General features: G+C 42.0%; 2 protein-coding genes across 2 annotated transcripts in view; one reads left to right on the forward strand and one right to left on the reverse strand.

The window, feature by feature from the left end:
• Positions 1 to 2,425, reverse strand: part of su(r) (dihydropyrimidine dehydrogenase su(r)) — a 42,983-nt gene extending 40,558 nt beyond the window's left edge. The window contains exon 1 of the mRNA XM_080268574.1: positions 2,296 to 2,425. Coding sequence (XP_080124700.1) covers positions 2,296 to 2,346 — 51 coding nt within the window. The 5' untranslated portion in view covers positions 2,347 to 2,425. The remainder of the gene's footprint in view (positions 1 to 2,295) is intronic.
• A 1,940-nt stretch (positions 2,426 to 4,365) lies between these two features.
• Positions 4,366 to 18,896, forward strand: LOC145394787 (uncharacterized). Its single transcript, XM_080268570.1, has 5 exons — positions 4,366 to 4,380; positions 9,519 to 10,361; positions 11,877 to 11,972; positions 14,011 to 14,196; positions 17,868 to 18,896. The coding sequence occupies exons 2-5, from the start codon at positions 9,528 to 9,530 to the stop codon at positions 18,414 to 18,416; spliced, it is 1,665 nt and encodes a 554-aa protein (XP_080124696.1). The 5' UTR covers positions 4,366 to 4,380; positions 9,519 to 9,527; the 3' UTR covers positions 18,417 to 18,896.

Below are 18,896 nucleotides of genomic sequence, written 5' to 3' on the forward strand. Positions count from 1 at the left end.
GACGACACTCCTCTTCTACTCCACTGGGTGATTTCTTGTGTGATGTGGGGATGGTTCAGTCAGCTGGTGTCTATCCTGCATCTTTTATTTCCTACTCCCACTGCGACACTCACGCCCACATCAGCAGACTTAGCCACACCCAAAACAAGCAAGATACCACCAAGAGTTTCCAGTGCAGCGCTGTTTACGTAAGACCCTGTATAAAAGTAGACCAGTATGGGCGTAAAGATAGCCTATACCGATAAAGACTTTCTCCAGGATAAATAAGTAAATAAAGTAAGTATGTAAGCAAGAGGAGATCTCATACAACTTTCTCACGTCTTACATCACAGATAAAAGAACCAGGGTAATCTTATATCACCAGTGACCTAACCAACGTCAGGGCTATTCAAGTACTTTAGGAACAGGGACGGATTATGAAACTCAGACTAATAGAGAGGCCATACATTTATTTTAGCCCCATTTCTTCCTCTAAACACTTATACATCGAACGAAACGAAAAATTCATATACAATTTGCTGTTACATTTTAGGCGACGCAAATAAATATAAGAAAAATGTCAGTTGATAGTCCTGTCCTACGTGATACTTAAAAGAGTGGAGATTAGATAAGAGTGAAGTCATCTGTTTACTTCACTTTGGGTCAGAGAGATAAAGGGTTGGGCTACAGAGGAGGCTTAGTAACATCTCTTATAGCGATTTATTCTGCCCATTATATCTTTTTTTTTTCCCTAAGACTTCGCAGCTCCTCTGCCGTGGCGACTTGGTTTCCCTATGACACCGTAGCGTTTTCCTCCAAGGCTTCCTAAAACCTCTTACCTAGCGATTTAATTAGTCACCTTCTCTCTCTCTCTCTCTCTCTCTCTCTCTCTCTCTCTCTCTCTCTCTCTCTCTCTACTACTACTAATACTAATACTACTACTGCTGCTGTAATAACAAAAATAATAATAATTACTCATTATTATTATTATTTTTATTATTATTATTATTAATTTAAACCTAACCAGACCTTTTGGACACCCTGTATAATCCCATGTCAACGACCCTTTTTTATTATAATCCGTCTTCCACTGAGAGAGAGAGAGAGAGAGAGAGAGAGAGAGAATGACCCCTTCAGTCTCATGACGTACATTATTTTTACTAATTTCAGCCTTGTTTTCGCCATTAAACTTAGAAACCAGAAAAACGACACCTATAAAATTAAGTAAGTAGATAACGAGAATAAGACAAGGTTAGCAACGTGGAAAATAAATCGCTAAGGAGGAGACGTTAAGAAGATCGGATGAGAGGACGGTACAATCACCTGCCAAGTTTCTGGTCCTCTTCCTCTTTATCTTCTATAATCCATACCATCATTTTTGTCGATGTAAAGTTGTACGCAGCTATTATGACGTGTTAGGGTTGGTGAATTGTTACTTATAAATGTTGTTGTTATTATTATTATTATTATTATTATTATTATTATTATCATTATTATAATAATAATAATAATTATTATTATTATTATTATTGTTATTATTCTTTTTATTATTATTATTATTATTATTATTATTATTATTGTTATTATTATTATTATTTATTATTACCATTATTATTATTATTATTATTATTATTATTATTATTACCATTATTATTATTATTATTATTATTATTATTATTACCATTATTATTATTATTACTATTATTATTGTTATTGTTATTATTATTATCTAGATACAGCTTTCATTAACCACCAAGATAAATAAAATCGTCAATACATCTTTCATTGATCTCTGGGATGAATAAAATCGTCCGAAAATATCAAGGTTAAAAAAGTCACCTGTTGGAAGAGGTTTGGGGAATAATAGGTCGTATTCTAAGACCCCTTGGAAGCATCATTGCGCTTCTTACTAAGCGATTTATTTTGTACATTGCACCTTAACACTCTCTTGTAATGTTTATATCATTTTATTGTTGCTATAATTTGCGTAAGTAGTATATAAGGTGATACTGAGAAGCAATTTGTAGAATTAATCGCCGAGGGAGAAGTGTTACGTCCCAGGTCATTCAAAATACGACCCTCTGGTGTTACGATATCGCCAAAGCCACTCAAAATACGACCCTTCTGGTGTTTCGAAATCGTCAATGCCGCCTTAAAGTACGACCCTCTGGTGTTACGAAATATCCAAAGCCACTCAAAATACGTCCTACTGGTGTTACGAAATTTAGGCCACTCAAAATACAACCCTTCTGGTGTTACGAAGTCGCCAAAGCCACCTTATAGGACGACCAATAACCCATCAATCGCCTCACTCACCTCAATATCCGGCGTATCCCTGCTCAAATCGCCTCGCTGTCCAGGAGCCATCGCTAACTGAGAAGCACTGTCCACGAGTTAGGCTTTTAAACTCCAATTCCCGGATGCACACACAATAAACCTGGAAATTAAGTTATTCTCCGCACAGAGAGAAAATCAGTACACCCTCCCTCCACGGTGGCTTAACTCCCACTACAGGCTACAGATACAGAGGGCCACTGGAAATCATGGCTCTGGCTCAGACAGCCTGAATCAGGTAAGTCCTAGAGGTTGCCGACTAGCAATTGTGAATTGTATGCTAAGTTACGCAACTCCTTCTCTCACTCAAAGTTTTTAGAGATTATGGTGATTTACGTTATTCATTTCGTTCTGGTCTCTATTTTTCTTTTTTTATTTTATATTAGGTAAAAAGACAGCAGCCAAAAGCAGGTACACAAGAATTTACCAGACATGGTTATTTTTTCATACTACGTCTTAATACTCCTCTGTTTTTTACTTATGTCTGTTAAATATAAACCTACAGTACATTCAGAGCAAATAAAAGCACTATATTAGGGACATACAAAATAAATTGCTAGGGAGGAGGTGCTAATCCTCCTCTCTCAGCATTCCCATTGCTCTCAGCCAAACCAATGTTGTTCCCTGACTTCGAGTAGTATAATCAGACTTTGAAAATATCCGCCTTGGTATTTTACATCATATAACACCCGGCAAATACGTCAAAAAATGCGTAAAAAAGCAAAACCAAACGTGACGCCTACTCTAGATCTGCTGTGTTGCCTCTTCATCATTTTCGCTAAACCGCAAGGCGTATCGTGTTGCGGAGCCATCCCTTGCTTTATCCCCTCAGACTGTAGTTACTAATCCTGAAATTCATATGATATTAAGTGAATTTTGAGTGATTTACCAGGGAGAGGTAAAATAAATGCAAGATCACAATTTACTTTAGTGGAGTGCCTTGCATCTTCACTGGGTTAATCTGTGACCTTGATATGACTATGCTACAACCACAAGTACCACCACTGCCACCACCACAACTACCAGCATTACTTCTACCACAGCTACCACTACTACAACTGCCACAACTACCACCAACACAACAACTATTACGCTGGTACTACTACTACCATTACAACCATCACAACTACCACAAATACCTGAGATCATTATTCTGATGGGATGAATGTAAATGGGTGATGAAAGGTGTGGACTGCATCTGTGATTCTTTGGGAGATGTGAGGGAGAATGAGGAGGGGTGTTATGCTAGGTAAGAAGACTCTCTCTCTCTCTCTCTCTCTCTCTCTCACACACACACACACATACATAATTTTCCCTCTTTTTTTCATTCTCTCCTTCTCTCACTTTCTCCTTGGATCCCCTCTCCTCCCCTCCCTTTCCCTCACCTCTTCCACGCAGACTCCCTCCTACGGGAAGGGAGTCTTTAATTATTTTCATAGAGTTAATGGACATAAAAATATTCCACCTATTTTCAGCTTTATTTTACCTGATAGAATTTGGCCACTTCCATAAACTGAATTCTAAGTTGAGGTTGCATGAAATTTGGATCTCCTTGGTTACTGTTCAAATCATCTGAGCCGAAAGATGTAAGGGATCATCCAGGTCAGAACAAATAAGCTATAACTAAAGCTCTCATTCTTCCCTTTAATACATCCACAGACGTAGGAATAGTGTACTTACTAAATATTCCCTCTCATCTTTTATTGTTTCGATGACGGGACAGTCTCTCTCTCTCTCTCTCTCTCTCTCTCTCTCTCTCTCTCTCTCTCTCTCTCTCGTGTGTGTGTGTGTGTGTGTGTGTGTGTGTGTGTGTAATCAAAGACTCGCCTATAAAATGACCACTGTTAAAGAACTTTCCATATTTATCCCTCAATAAAGACAATTCTCTGCGTTAGGGAAGAAAGCTGCTGAGTAAAAATCTTGTATCTTTAGTTAACAGCATTTCAATCAAGTGAATGTCATATTGCACTAAAGTACCCCCCCTATTTAGTCTAGGCGTATGCTACAGAAAATGGTGAACCAAACTCCAGTGACGTGAGCTGGACCTGTGAGTTTGTGGTCTGCAAGGTTAGTGCACAATATCTTGCCTATGTTTACCACGAGGAGCGTCAGAAATTACGGTAGCCAGTGTATTCCAGTAGTTAAAGTACATGAATATCAGGGAACAACTGTGTAGCTATAGAATCATCGTGGAGGGTGCTAGTATGTCCAGAAGCCCTGTTTGACCCTGAGTAGTTGGGTTGGTCTCGTCTATGTCGGCCGTTTAAGGCATTTTATTTTCTTGCACCATACTTCACTTGCCTCCTAAATGCTCGGTTTGTGTTTTGAACTCAAAACCAAATTTAAGAGACGAGATTGTGGTTATGTTTCTCCACTGTAAATTAGGAAAACATGTTTTGTAGGTTGACGCTTTGCTCTACGCCTACAGTACACTGCATAGAATTTGGAACTTCCTTAGAAGCAGAATTTCCTGAGCTTTCCAGTGGTAGTTTCGGATTTTTTTTTTACAACAAATGTTTTTTAAGAAAATAACTGTTATGCTGAGTGTTTTTAGGCCGACTCCTCGTACTAAAGACACTAGCTACTGAACGGGGTCCTTTTTCCGGACCGGAAGTAATGCACTAACAAGGGAACAGGACATAAAAACTGGGCAGTCCACCTTTAACACATCTATTACCTTAATTACAACACCTTAACAATATCACATAGGATGGTATTATAAACAGAGGATGCAGATATACAGAGTTACGTTAGTGTAATATGGGATATTCACACACTCCTTAATTATGCTTTATAATAGGTTAAGAGTCCGTAAGTGGATGGGATTCACTTGTATCAAAGTACAAAAGGTCTTAGCGTGTCGGGGCAATAGAGATGTCTGGGCTTGATGAGCCGAGGAGGGATTATTACTATAAATTAACAAGGGAGGTAGAGCACTAGAGTTCACTGTTTAGGCTCGGCGCGGCAACTCTCGCTCGCGCGTACACTGACAAGGGGGGAGACTACTCTAGATTGGACTTTGGGATAGCACTGCTCGGATGAACCCGGAACTTATAGTCTTTGTTAGGGGAAAGTATTTACGGACACTTTTTGGTGTAATCCCGCTGGTTCACTCTGTCACTGTATCACTACAGGAAAGGGAAAGTCACTATTCTTGCCCGAGTTTCTGGGGCGATATCACTTTGTCACTGTAAGGTGTAGGTCCTCACTCTGGTCACGGTGCAGGGAGACCCTCTTGCCTGGGGTCTCGACCTGTTGTAGGCCCTCCTCTGGTCACTGTGAAGGGAGGCCTGTCTGTGTTGGCCCTAGGGACTGGGGCCAAACAGGTGTAGCAGACGGGCCTGACGTCGTAGGGTCTGCGGCAGGGGGAGGTCGGCGTCGACGGGTTGCCGGGCTCGCCTAGGGGTCCGAGGACTGCGGGGGTCTACTGGGGGACGCGCCGTCAGGTGTGGGCTGCGGCCTCGTCTCCCGCTGGTACCTGGGGAAGACAAGAATTTCCCGGGGGTAGGAGGTAGGTCCCGACTGGGACCAGGCCTCTGTTCAGGTGACACTTTAGAGGTAACTCCCCCGGGTGGTGTCCGGCTACTCCTGCAGGAGTTAGCTGGCTCTAGAGGACACACGGAGGCCGTGGTCTCTCTTGCACTTATGGAGGGTAGCACAGAGGCGACTCTCTCTCTTGTCTTTACAATTGCCGTGGCACCAGGTTGATCGGTCCTGGGACCCACTTGTGGCGGTGTGTGAGGGTCTCTTACCCTTAGAGTGGCTAGGGGCGTGAGCCCTGTACAATCCACTATTGGGCCTCCTGCCCTATTTGTTATAGAGGGCTCTCTTCCCTCGTCAAAGGACCTCCTGTCCTGATTGTGGCAGAGGGTATTACGCCCTCGTGGCTCACTGTGGCAGAGGATACAAGCCCCTCGTGGCTCACCTGGGTTACTGCGGCAGAGGAAGGTACTTCCCCGTGGCTCGCGGTGGCAGTAGGTGTAAACACCCCGTGGCTCACCTAGGGACCTCCTGTCCCGTTGGGGTGAAGTTGTGGTCGTTACCACAAGACTACGAGGGACTGACGTATCAGTCACACCCCACTGCTGTCGATGGTCAACCCGCCGTGTAAGTTGTTGCGGATCTAGGCTCACCTGGTGCTGGGGCAGTTGCGGGAAGAAGGGGCACAGGTTAGTGGTGGTTGGATGACCCTCTTGTCCCAGGTCATTAACCTGACCGTTATCTCCTCCTCGGGTGGTGGGGTGGTGGTGGCCCGGTGGTGGTGTGGGGGGTGGCGGGGCGGAAGGTCCGGTCGCGGGCATTTTAATAACTAAAGAAAAAAATAATACAGATCTGGCAATGCATGATGACAGTCAGCACCTACCGTGTCCTTGTCCTCGAAGAGTTAACGAGCATAGGGCTGCCAACTGTAATATTTTGTACTTGTGTCTCACTATGCAGGCCTAAAGTTCGAATATGACGCGAATTATTGCAAAACTTTTATGTTAAGAATCATTTATATGAATCTGACACGACACACGTCAATAAAAGTCAGACCTCTAAAATATTTGGCGCGACCCTAGCGTCAAACTGTAGGTACAGAGCTCAGGGTTGGCAGTGAAGGTGCGTTCCGTTCCCCGGGTGTGGTAATGATAAGGCACCAAGATTTAAGGGCACGCCCGCGCGCGGACATAATTAGCCCAGATTATTGTCGCATGTGAAATTAATGCCTTCTGATGGTTCACGCATATTAAGGGTGTTTTGTGAATACGACTTATGTGAAAAACTGTCTTGCATACCATATCGAACAATGTAATAAGTAATGTATAAAGAGAACTATCTATGTATCTATCTATCTATCTATTGCCAGATGCCTTAATCCCGTAAGGGGTGGCCACAAACAAATCGCCTCCATGTCGCTTGTCCCCCGCCATTACACTGCCCTGCTCCCAGCTCACACCCCCTTCTCTCATATACCTCTCCACTCCATCCCTCCATCTCATCCTTGGCCCCCCCCTTCCTCTCCTCCCCTCCTCCTCACTCACATACACTCTCCTCGTCAGTTTCTCACTCTCCATCCTCTCCACATGGCCAAGGTGGCGTACCTGAGGGGGGCGGGGGGGGGGGCTGTTTGAAACTGCCCCCCGGGCCCCCAATTGAGGGGGACCCCAAAAAAGCCTTAAAAATTTATAAGATTTTTTATTAATATTTAAATATATATATATATATATATATATATATTTATCAACCCGACAATCCCGGCTGAGATAGTAGATAACTTCCGAGAATGAGGGGGGGCTAGGTTCTTTGCGGGGCCCCCCTCCAGCAGGGGGGCCCCGCAAAGAACCTAGCCCCCCGGGCCCCCAAATCTCTAGGTACGCCCCCGTACAGTGGAATTTGTAACATGTACTTCTAGGTTATTATTTTCACGGACCAATGGAGCTTGTACTGAACTTCATGACTAAACTTCTTGATAATTATTGAGAAGATTCTGATTCCTTTACGTATATCGCATTATAAGGTTATCTCTCAATCTTCCCAAGTTACTACACATTATAACTACATGTGCCGTACCCCAAAGCTTTACAGTTTGGATGAGAAACAGCCCCTCTCCCACACACACAGGCACATACCACCATTCCATAACCACATACCTCACACCACTACCTCATACTGTGAAACCACACACTGCCAGCACACACAATCACACACCACAACCACATACAACCGCGCACCACTACCACATACATCCACACACCACATCCACGTACGCCGAAGGATTGAGGATCTGCGAAGGGGATGGCCTATAACTTTTGAAAACAATAGGTCAAAGGTCACAGTCACATGGCAAGGTCAACTCAAACAGTTTTCATACGATTTAAACCAAACATGGCGGATGAGTTCAGACTAGGGAAAGAATAAAATTATACGATTTTGGGAAGAGTCAAAGGTCTAGGTCACTAAGTTCGGTCAAAGGTCAAGATCACATAAGAAGGTCAACTTGAATAGTTTTGATCTTATTTGGACCAGATGTGGTGGAAGTGATGAGGGTCACTTCGATTTTGAGAGTAATCTGTTGAAAAGGCCAAGGCTACAAACACCGCAAAAATGGGCAACACCTCTCTCCTCAAGTTGTCTTTTCGGGAGTTATATATTTTACCATGTTGTGTGGCAAAACAGGCAGGATGGTGAGATAAATAAAATGCACCTTTATCTTATCTGTTTTTTCACAAGATAAATCAATGCTGTCTCCGGTGAGTAGATACGTCATACCCTCACAACCATCGGGACGACACATTTGCATTACTATATCCTGTGTAGAGTGGCCGTATTTTATTACTCAGTAACAAACTCTCTTCCTCACGAGACACCAATCACCATAATTATAGTCCCTCACCTAATTTTACACAGTTAAGAAATACGAGTGGCTCTTCCTTAAGTTCTTGTGTAGTAACTAAACGGTGGTCTGTGTTATAAGGTACAGTATCCAGGGTAATTAACAAATTTAAAATATTCAAAGTATTACATTATGTGTTTTTGATAAGTACAGGCGAGTTGTGTGGACGATTTTGGGGGGTACAGGATGGAGGAACGGATTTTTTTTAAAACCATAAAATTATATAAAGTTTGCCCTTTTGCAATCAAAGATAACAGATATGCCTGTGTGTGACATATCCTTGAATAAGTTTCTGAAATACTACTTATGCTGCTGTGCGATATGTGGTATTCCTAAGAGAGGAAAAACTATTCAGTGAGTAGAAAGGTAAATTGAGAAGTGACAGGCCATTATGTTGTTGCAGATTGTGCCCAAGTTTTTGTAAGTGAAGATACATCTCACACTTTCCCATCGACCCTCGGAGGTGCTACCATCAGAGTGAATAGTGGCTACAAGCTAGGTAACTAGACACACAGTCATCTCTCTGTGGCAGGAAATGTTCAGTCACAAGTACCCTAGTCACACGATGTTTTTCAAAGTGACTACGAAGCATCAAGTCCATTCTCCGACTTTCACATTTACAAACCTTATTACACACCCCAAATTTCTACTTCCTCAACAGCTTCCAATAACTGCTGTGCTGTAATCTGCTAGTTTACTTGGTTTAGCTTCCAGTCCAGAGAAAACATCACCTGTACCATGGCCAACCCCGATACTGGGATTCCTTGAGAAGAAAAATGACATCATTTTTATGTACGATATGTATGTATAACACGACTTTCAATTACAGGTATCCACCATGGAGTTGGCATGTGAGGTGTGCTTCTTGCCGTTTAACAGGGTGCATCACCAGCCACGAGTGTTGCCATGTGGTCACACACTCTGCCACATATGTGTCAAGGACACCATCCACAACGGCTGCCTCACTTGCCCCTTCTGTCGTGCTGTCCATAGAGTGGCTGCACCTGAGAACCTGCCCATCAGCTACACAGTACTTCAGCTGGCTACTTTGCGCCCTCAGGATGACTCTACAGCCCCCAAGAAAAAAACAGTGAATTCCTCAACTAGTTCCCATCCAACAACAGAGCCACAAGTCTATGCCGGGGTGTGTGAGCAGCATGGCTCATACAAGGTGTTCAAGTGTGAGCGGTGTAATGTGTGGGTGTGCCGGGACTGCACAGTACTGGATCACCCCACCTCCACCTGCACCATTGTGGCAGCAGAGACTGCATTAAAGAGAGTGAAGGAAACACATCAAGTGAAAACTGAGAAAGTGAAAAAAGATTTTAAAGAACATCTCAATATCCTGCATAGTTCCATCAGCCAACTGGCAGAGCATCAAAAGCAACACCAGACTAACATCTGTGACTTACAAGAACTAAACAGTGGTCTTGAAACATGTCTCAATGCACTCAAGAAAGAGCAGGAGCGAGTAAATAGGCAAATTTCAGATGGCCAGAGACTTCATAATGAAATGGAGACCTCAGTGAAGGAACTCTTGAGTCAGAAAAGCTTGAATGGTATCACCACCTGCAGTCAGCTATCACAGGAGAAGAGAGAGGTCCTGCAGGAGTGGCTTTCCACCTCACAAGAGTTACAGCAGAAAGTCTGTGTCCTTGCCCTGTCTAGCCAGGTAAGTGAGCTTGTTTGCATTCATGTTTTCACGGAAGTGTAATATACTCGTATAATGTCATATCTTTCTTCGTAGTTGTAAGTCCTGTGACTTTCAGCCATACCACAGTGAATATGACATTAGTTTTCCTTAACACATTTTTTAAAGCCAAATCAAAGTGAGTATGATATTAGTTTTCCTTACACAATCTATCTATCTTTCGCCAGACGCCTCAATCCCGTTTAGGGTGGCCACAAACAAATCGCCTCCACGTCACCCTGTCCCCCGCCATTTCACTGCCCTGCTTCCAACTCACACCCCCCTCTCTCATATACCTCTCCACCCCATCCCTCCACCTCATCCTCGGCCTCCCCCTTCCTCTTCCCCCCTCCACCTCACTCACATACACTCTCTTCGTCAGTCTTTCACCCTTTATCCTCTCCACATGGACCAAACCACCTCAGCGTGTTCCTCATAACGCTTCCTAACATCCACATCTACACCACAACGCTCCTTTATATCCTCATTCGTCAGCTTGTCTCTCTATGTGACTCCACAGGCTCCTCTTAAGTAACTCATTTCCAATGCTCTCACTCTTGACTTGTGTCCTTCCAACAACGTCCAAGCTTCACTTCCATACGTTAGAGTTGGTATCACAATACTGTCATGTAGCAACTTTTTCACTTCCATGCTCACTTCCCTGTTTCTTATCACTGCTTTCAAGGAACCAGCAACCTTTCTTCCCTGCTGTACCCTTTCAAGCACTTCACCCTCCAAACCTCCATCCTTACTCAACACACTACCCAAGTACTTAAACATACTCACATTTTCCAATTCCTCACCATCCAAGCTCGCTGTACATTCAATGACTTCACCTCTCTCAAAGACCATCACTTTACTCCTCCCTACATTCACCTTTAGATTCCGTTTCTTACACACTCTCCCAAACTCATCCACCACGCCTTGCAGCTCCCCTTTGTCTTCACTCAACAACACAGTATCATCTGCAAACAACAGTACAGGGAGTTTCCAAACACTATCATCTCTCACCAGGGCCACTCCAACATCCACTACCCTACCTTGTACCTCTTTTATAACCCCATCCATGTACAGATTGAACAACCATGGAGACATGACACATCCCTGTTTCAACCCAACCTTCAAAGAGAAAAATTCACTTAGTTCACCATCCACATGCACTGCAGCCTTAGCACCATCATACATACTCTTCACAGCATTCAACAACTTCCCATCTACTCCATAATTATTCTTAATACTTTCCACAATCCTTGTCTATCCACCCTGTCATATGCTTTCTCCAAATCCATGAAAGCCGCATACAACTTCTTTCCCTTCTCTAGAAACTTTTCCACTAAAGATCTAAGAATGAATATCTGATCTACACAACCTCTTCCCTTCCTAAAGCCTCCTTGTTCTTCTCCAACTAATTCCTCTGTTCTTTCTCTAACTCTGTCAATAAGTATCCTACCATACACTTTCCCTATTACACAATGCTTGATATTTATTTGTACTCAGGAGCTGGAGAAAGCTGAGCTGATTCTAGCTATGGTGAAGGGATCAGGCAACCAGCCCCTTGGACCAGCTGCATCCCTTCTCCTCCACATTCATAAGGTCAGTAACACCCATCAACATTATAATTAACCTACAGCAGTTTGTGACTGAGTGGACAAATGAATGGACTACAAATCACAGTAAACAGTTCAGTTCATGGTTGTTATGGAATCAGAATACTGTACTGTACTTTAACTGTACACTTAAATCTTTTTAAAACCACTTCCTTCTACAACTTTTACATGCACAGTAATTAGCATCCTCAGTTTTAGTTCCAGGCTAACTCTCATATCCACAATCCTCTCTCAATCATCCTAATTATTCCATTCATATACTGTACATGTTCCATTCACATTATGAGGGCACACATCCCAAAGTTAAACCCATCCTCATGACTGGATGTACTGAACAGGATGCTAAGCAATTGCCCATGAGCTTCCACCAGCTGCAAAGAAATGACAGTCCCTGGAATGTTCTAAATACAACTGAATACATGTTTGCTTATTAATAAGCTCATTGATTATACCTCGCACAAACAAACTACCACATGGCCAATATGTGGTCATGTCAACTGTAGTTCATACACTCTATCATTTATGTAATGAAGTACAAGAGAGGCCCATTATAAGCTGCTGTTGTGGTACCACACTAATCTGAAAGTGAACTCAACAAGCTGTAGGTTGAAGCTGTCCTGCAGTCCGTCATCCTCCTTTCACAGGATAGGAGAGAAGGACATTTGTATAACCAGGGAGCAGAGCTGCCAGGCAATATCAGTGTAACCATGTGAAGGCATCTCTATCCAGCACCAAGACAGTGTGTGCATACACAGTTGCAACACTTATTAACTCAAGAACAAAACATTGATAGAAAGGTTTGCCACCAAGTGTCTGCCCAGGTCAAAACAACTATGAACCAGATCTCCACTCCCACCACGCTTTTGCTTGATGTTGAGCATTTTAATTATTTATTTAGGCCTATTTATTTTTTGCAGTATCTGTCTATACTGTACTATCTTTTTTCAGTTTCATAAATGTTGCATATGAAATATAAACAATATGGGAAGAAATGCTTGTGCTGAATTTCAAGCTAATTGCTTACTTGTTTTTTTTAAACTCCTTGCCTATGAATGCACAATGTGGCCATACATCATTATCACAAAGGTAGTATACTATAGTTTTAGAAATCCACGGAAAACAATAATTCAGATAATGTTAATTCAGACTAAGACTGTCCAGTCTCATTATCACAATGGTAATGAACTGCATTGTTTAGAAAGCCATGGAAAAAGAATAATTCAATCACTCATTCATTCATCGTCTAATCCAGTGTTTTCCCACAAAGATCGTAGAAGCCCGGGCCTAGGCAAGTTGGTCCTGACATTTAAGATGAGAGTGACCAACCTAACTCGTCCCTGAGTGGCATTACATGAGCAATAAACCCCAACCATTCCTTGGATATAAACCTCCACCAGTTCTATCCGAATGGAGCACCCTAATTACCTACTAAACCACCAGGTGCCATAATTTGGTTATATGGTTACCACCCAGCAATGCAAGTGGCTTCCTGGTGTACAGGGAACTATTATGCTTGTCACTCAGTGTAGAATCACCTGTAGACAGAGGGATGAGGAAAGAATGGAGGAAAGAAAGAAAGAGGAGGAAGGAAGGAAAAAAGGAAGGAAGAGAGGAAAGTGCAGGCACCTGAGAGCAGCCTACATTAAGTGATTGGATGGTCAGCATCCCCATTCCTGCAAGAGTAATTCAAATACTATGAATTCAAACTAAGACTGTCCAACCTTGCTGCAACTACCAATCCAAACTGCTAAAAACACCCCAGGCTGGGAGGATGTAATGACTGTACTGTACATTGCAGTTGGAACTGGCAAGATGAACAAAAACTGACTTACAAGAGCCTTGAAGAAAAAATTGTACTGTATTGAGTAAAAATAGTTGAAGAAGAAGATATATTCTTTCAAAAAGATACAGACAAAATGGTGATCAGTCTGTTCCACCCTACACGTTTTAAAAGTAGCCATGATGGGTGGGTTTTACTCATTACGAGTGACTCCAGAGATCTGAATAATGTGGAAAGTTTTCAGGTATTGCATGGGAAGGTGAATACAGAAAGTCTGAAGGCCACTGTAGGACGAGGGCAGGGACGAGGACAAGTGTGGGCAATGCGGGATGGAGAGGATGCCGCCCCACTCACTCTACAAAATGGGAGACTTCACCTTCATGCCATCAGGGGCATTAAGGCCATACCACCCAACACAACCATACTCCCAGTGAGTTTAACAGAAGCAAGATGTGTGTACTGTACCTCATGCAGGCATGGTAATTTACAGATGAAAATACAGTACTGTATACACATTGTTTATAAATTAAATCACACTTACTGACACACCCACAAGCATGCATACACCTACACACAAATCTTTTTTTCTTTTTGAAAGGCCTTGAATACATGCACCTTGTTCATCTGATGCCAACTGTCAATGCCGTATGACCTCTGTTGAGTCCCCCCATGTTCACCTGTAGGCCCTCATTAAGATTTTCTTAGCTCTGCCGCTTGGTGTTCTACTTTCTGCGTACATAATCCTAGATGTCTTCACCAAATATTCTTTCTCATTTTCTCACTACCTGTCCACACCACCTCAAAAGATTCTTATGCATCATATCACCAATGCATTCAAGTTGTACTCAACTAATTCACAACCAAAGTGAAAGATCCAAATTCAGAAAATCTCCCAGTGGCATTCCACAGGGCCTAGTTCTCTCAGCCTTACTCTTCAACCTTTTCCTTCATTAATCAGCCACCTTGCCCTTTCTGTAACAGCTCTACCCTAATCCAACACATAGCTTTAACATTACAACAAATCAGAACTAACCATGCAGGAAACCAGTTCGAACATTACTCATTAGAACTGTGGCTAAGACGGAAAAAAATAACTGTCACAAACAAAATCAACCTCCCTCTCTTTACTCCTGACAGGCATAGATCTCAAACATCCTCAAGTCATCCACTTTAAGTAATCACTTCCTCTAAACAGGCACTTAAAGATTATTTGAAACACACTGGATACCATGCAAACATGGTATGTAAACACTCAAACAACATCAGCTCACAGGCTTCTTGTAAACTCGTTGTGAGGAAAACACTCACAGGCAGTACCTCTGGAGTATACTGTATATATATATATAGATAGATAGATAGACAGATAGATAGATAACTATATAGATAGATAGATGGATAGATAGATAGATAAACAGATAGACAGATATATACAGTATAATTATATATAAAGAGATAGATAGATATATAGATAGATAAAGATATAGATATATAACAGTTGGTTCATACAATATTAAACAAGTGGTGCCAGGCACAACAAACCTCGACTGAAAGCAGTTACTGTATTTAATTTTCAACTGTTTTCAAGCTATAGCCCTTTGAAAATCTGTGCTTTTGTATTTGATCTTTCAAGGTCACTCAGGGTCATAGGTCATGGTACCAAATGAAAGCCCATATAAGACTTCCAGTATCTTGATAATAGTAAATATCCCTATATTCAACCAGTTTCGAGTTATAGCCCCATGAATATCCATGATCTTGAGTTTGACCTTTCAGGGTCACTAAAGATCAAAGGTCAGGGTATCAATTAAAAACCCACATGGGCCTTCCTATATGCCGATAATAGTAAATATCAATCTTCACCCAGTTTCGAGATGAGGCTTCCTGAGTGGCCGTGACCTTGAGTTTGACCTTTCAAGGTTACTTAATGTCAAAGGTCATGGTACTAATTAAAAGCCAATCTGGGACTTCCTTTATGTTGATAATAGTAAATATCCATCTGCAACCAGTTTCGAGTTATTGCCTCCTGAATATCCGTGACCTTGAGTTTGACCTTTCAAGGTCACTCAAGGTCTAAGGTCTTGGTGCTAAATGAAAGCCCATATGGGAGTTCCACTATTTTGACCATAGTAAATATCTCTATCTTCAACCGCTTTCAAGTTATAGCCCTCTGAAAATGCATGACCTTGATTCTGACCGTTCAGGGTCACTCGATTGCCTCCAAAATTTAAACACTTTCTTTTGGGACTAGTGCCAGCATATCCTTAAAGTTTCATGTAATTGCAATCTACCATTTTTCCATAATGTTGCTCTCAAAGAAACACAAAAACAAAGAAACTCGACCAAACACAATACCTCACCGGACTCCGTCTGGGCGAGGTAATAATGCTGTTCCAAGCTGAGACCCACTATGCCAGTCATAAACATAGCTATAACAAAGCCTTAATAATAACTGTCTGTCTATCTATATCCAGATGTCTTACTCCTGTAAGGGGTGACCACAAACAAACCGCCTCCATGTGACCCTGTCCCCTGCCATTTCACTGCCCTCCCTCCAACTTTCACCTCCCCTCCCTCTCTCATATGCCTCTCCACTCGATCCTTCCATCTTATTCTCAGACTCCCCCTCCCTCTCTCCCCCCTCCCCCTCACTCACATACACTCTCCTAGTTAGTCTTTCACTCTCCATCCTCTTCATATGGCCAAACCACCTCAATGTATTTCTCTTAACATTTTCTATTACATCCACTTCCACACCACAGCACTCCTTCACTTCCTCATTTATCTATCTGTTTCTCCATGCAACTCCACATGCTCCTCTCAAGTACCACATTTCCACTGCTCTCACTCTTGACTTGTTGTCCTTCCAACAAGGTCCAGGATTCGCTTCCATACATTAGAGTGGGAATCACAGTGCTGTCGTGGTGTGACTTTTTTACTTCCATGCTCACTTGCCTCACAATACTGTCATGAGACTATTTTACTTTCATATTCACTTCCCTATTTCTTATCACAACAACCTTTCTTTCCTGCTGTACCCATTCAAGCACTTCCTTCTCAAAACTTTCATCCTTACTTATCACAAAACCCAAGTATTTAAATGCACTCACATTTTCCATTTCCTCAGCCTCACTGTGTATTCAGTGACTTAAATTCTCTCAAAAACCACAACTTTACTCATCCCTACACTCACCTTTAGATTCTGTTTCTTAAATATTTTCTCAAACTCATTCAGCAAGCCTTGCAGTTCCCCTTTGTCTTCACTTAACAATACACTATCATCTGCAAACAACAGAACATGAAGTTTGCAAATGCTGCCCCCTCTCATTAGGGTCACCACTCCAACATCCATTGTCCTACCATGTATCAATTTTATAACTCCATCCATATACAAACTGAACAACCATGGGGACATGACACATCCCTGCATGACATGACGCACTGCATACAAAATAACAACCGGACATGCTGCATGAGAAACAGGGCAGTGGTGGATGAACATGAACAAAAGTTAGTGGAGGACTTAGGGTCAAAGAACTGCAAGCAAACTGATTTGGAAATTTTGTGCAGTAGGCATGAAAGTGTTTAATTCAGAATGTTAAAACTAAGTTCCTTATTGCAAGGGTATTGATTTGTAACAAAGGTAAAGCTTGGTGGGTTGTGGAGATTGAATGAGCAGTGAAAGAAAAAAGAAAGAATGTGGCTGAAGAGAGTAAATGAAGTTATGAAAGGAAGGCATACAGTATACTGAAATAAACGTCTAAACATATTCTGTATACAGTAAGTCATTTAAAACTGTCTTAAGGAAAAGTAGTATCTTCTGGGTCATGGTAATGCACTGAGCTACAAACAAAATTTTGGCAGTCTAATTTCACTTTTTCTAACGACAAACTGTGTACATTCATACACTGTTTTCTACATTCATAGCAAAAATCTCCACCTGATATTGCATCAAAAAGCAGTAACTTATCATCTGTGAACAAAATCTTTTTGGTCACACTGAAAATTAACCCTAAAACAGGAATGATACAAAAAGGACAAACTGAAAGAAAGAGCATTAAATGTTTTTGTCAAGGATTAAACTTATGCCTCTGTGTCCATCAGTATGAGTGTGTCAGTCAACTGATGAAGCAAGAGGGAGGCAGCGGAGGACAGAGAATCACCTTCCTGGAGCTGAGCCTTGAGGGGAGGGTGTTGGGGGTAGTCTATGTTACCATCATGGAGGACCCAGAACTAAGTGTGACTTCTGAGAAACACATGAATTTAGCCAGCAAGTGGATGAGTAAAACATATGTAAAGAGATGTATTGGCAAAGGTATGGAGTCTTATATTCACACTGAATTACACAGAATAACAGAGGTTTTTGACTCAAGGGCACGTTTACTGGGATGGAGTGATTCTCCAGATATTAATGTAAAGGCTCATAAAAGTGGTTCTCACAGGAGCTGTGACATTGAGCCAGGTATGGTGACTATGGAGATGGTGAATGGATCCCCAGTAATACTCCTATGGTGCTGCAGTCATGACAATGTTAATAATAAGTTCATAGTGGTAGGCAAGATGACGCAAGGACTGGAGGTGTTAAGACAAGCAGCAAGACAGGCACAGAAGGGTGTCATGGTCAATGAGTGCGGCCTTGTACTCGCAAATTAACTTCTCCAAGGCTAAATTAATCAGTCCAGACAATTGAGGCAAGAGTAACCAGTCACTTGCCTTTTAGCAGTTAGGTGAGTAATTTACCTGCACCATTTCTTGGATGCACACCCTTAAAGCTAACATCAGGCTGGACTGCCTTAACCCATTAGTGTCCATCTCTTGGTCATATGCTTATCACTTGACTGAGTTCTGTAAATAGTTTCCTTCACTAGCTATAAGAAACCACATGGCAGTGTTGAATCACCTTAGCATTACATCAGTGATTGGTGGGTGTCCTTATATACCACCTACAGCATTTTCAAAATAGGATATATGCATGATTTTGTTAAGTTAGTATTTTGTGTCTTAATGAAGCAGCTCTGCAATATACCCAATAGTTAGTCACCCTGATTCTCATCAGTCAATATCAGTCCACAGCAGGGCAATTGGCTCACTCCAATTTTTTCCACTAAGATCTATTGGTTTTCATAGACTACA

Source organism: Coenobita brevimanus, chromosome 28 (genome assembly GCF_032717465.1).
Source record: "Coenobita brevimanus isolate Jiangsu-jjx chromosome 28, ASM3271746v2, whole genome shotgun sequence".
NCBI lineage: Eukaryota > Metazoa > Arthropoda > Malacostraca > Decapoda > Coenobitidae > Coenobita > Coenobita brevimanus.

Bases quoted from the DNA above. Each gene is read 5' to 3' on its own strand.
- LOC145394787 (XM_080268570.1), top strand. From the start codon at position 9,528: ATGGAGTTGGCATGTGAGGTGTGCTTCTTGCCGTTTAACAGGGTGCAT. The intron at 11,973-14,010 runs GTCAGTAACACC...GAAAGTTTTCAG, and splicing joins TTCTCCTCCACATTCATAAG to GTATTGCATGGGAAGGTGAA. The intron at 14,197-17,867 runs GTGAGTTTAACA...TGTGTCCATCAG, and splicing joins CCAACACAACCATACTCCCA to TATGAGTGTGTCAGTCAACT.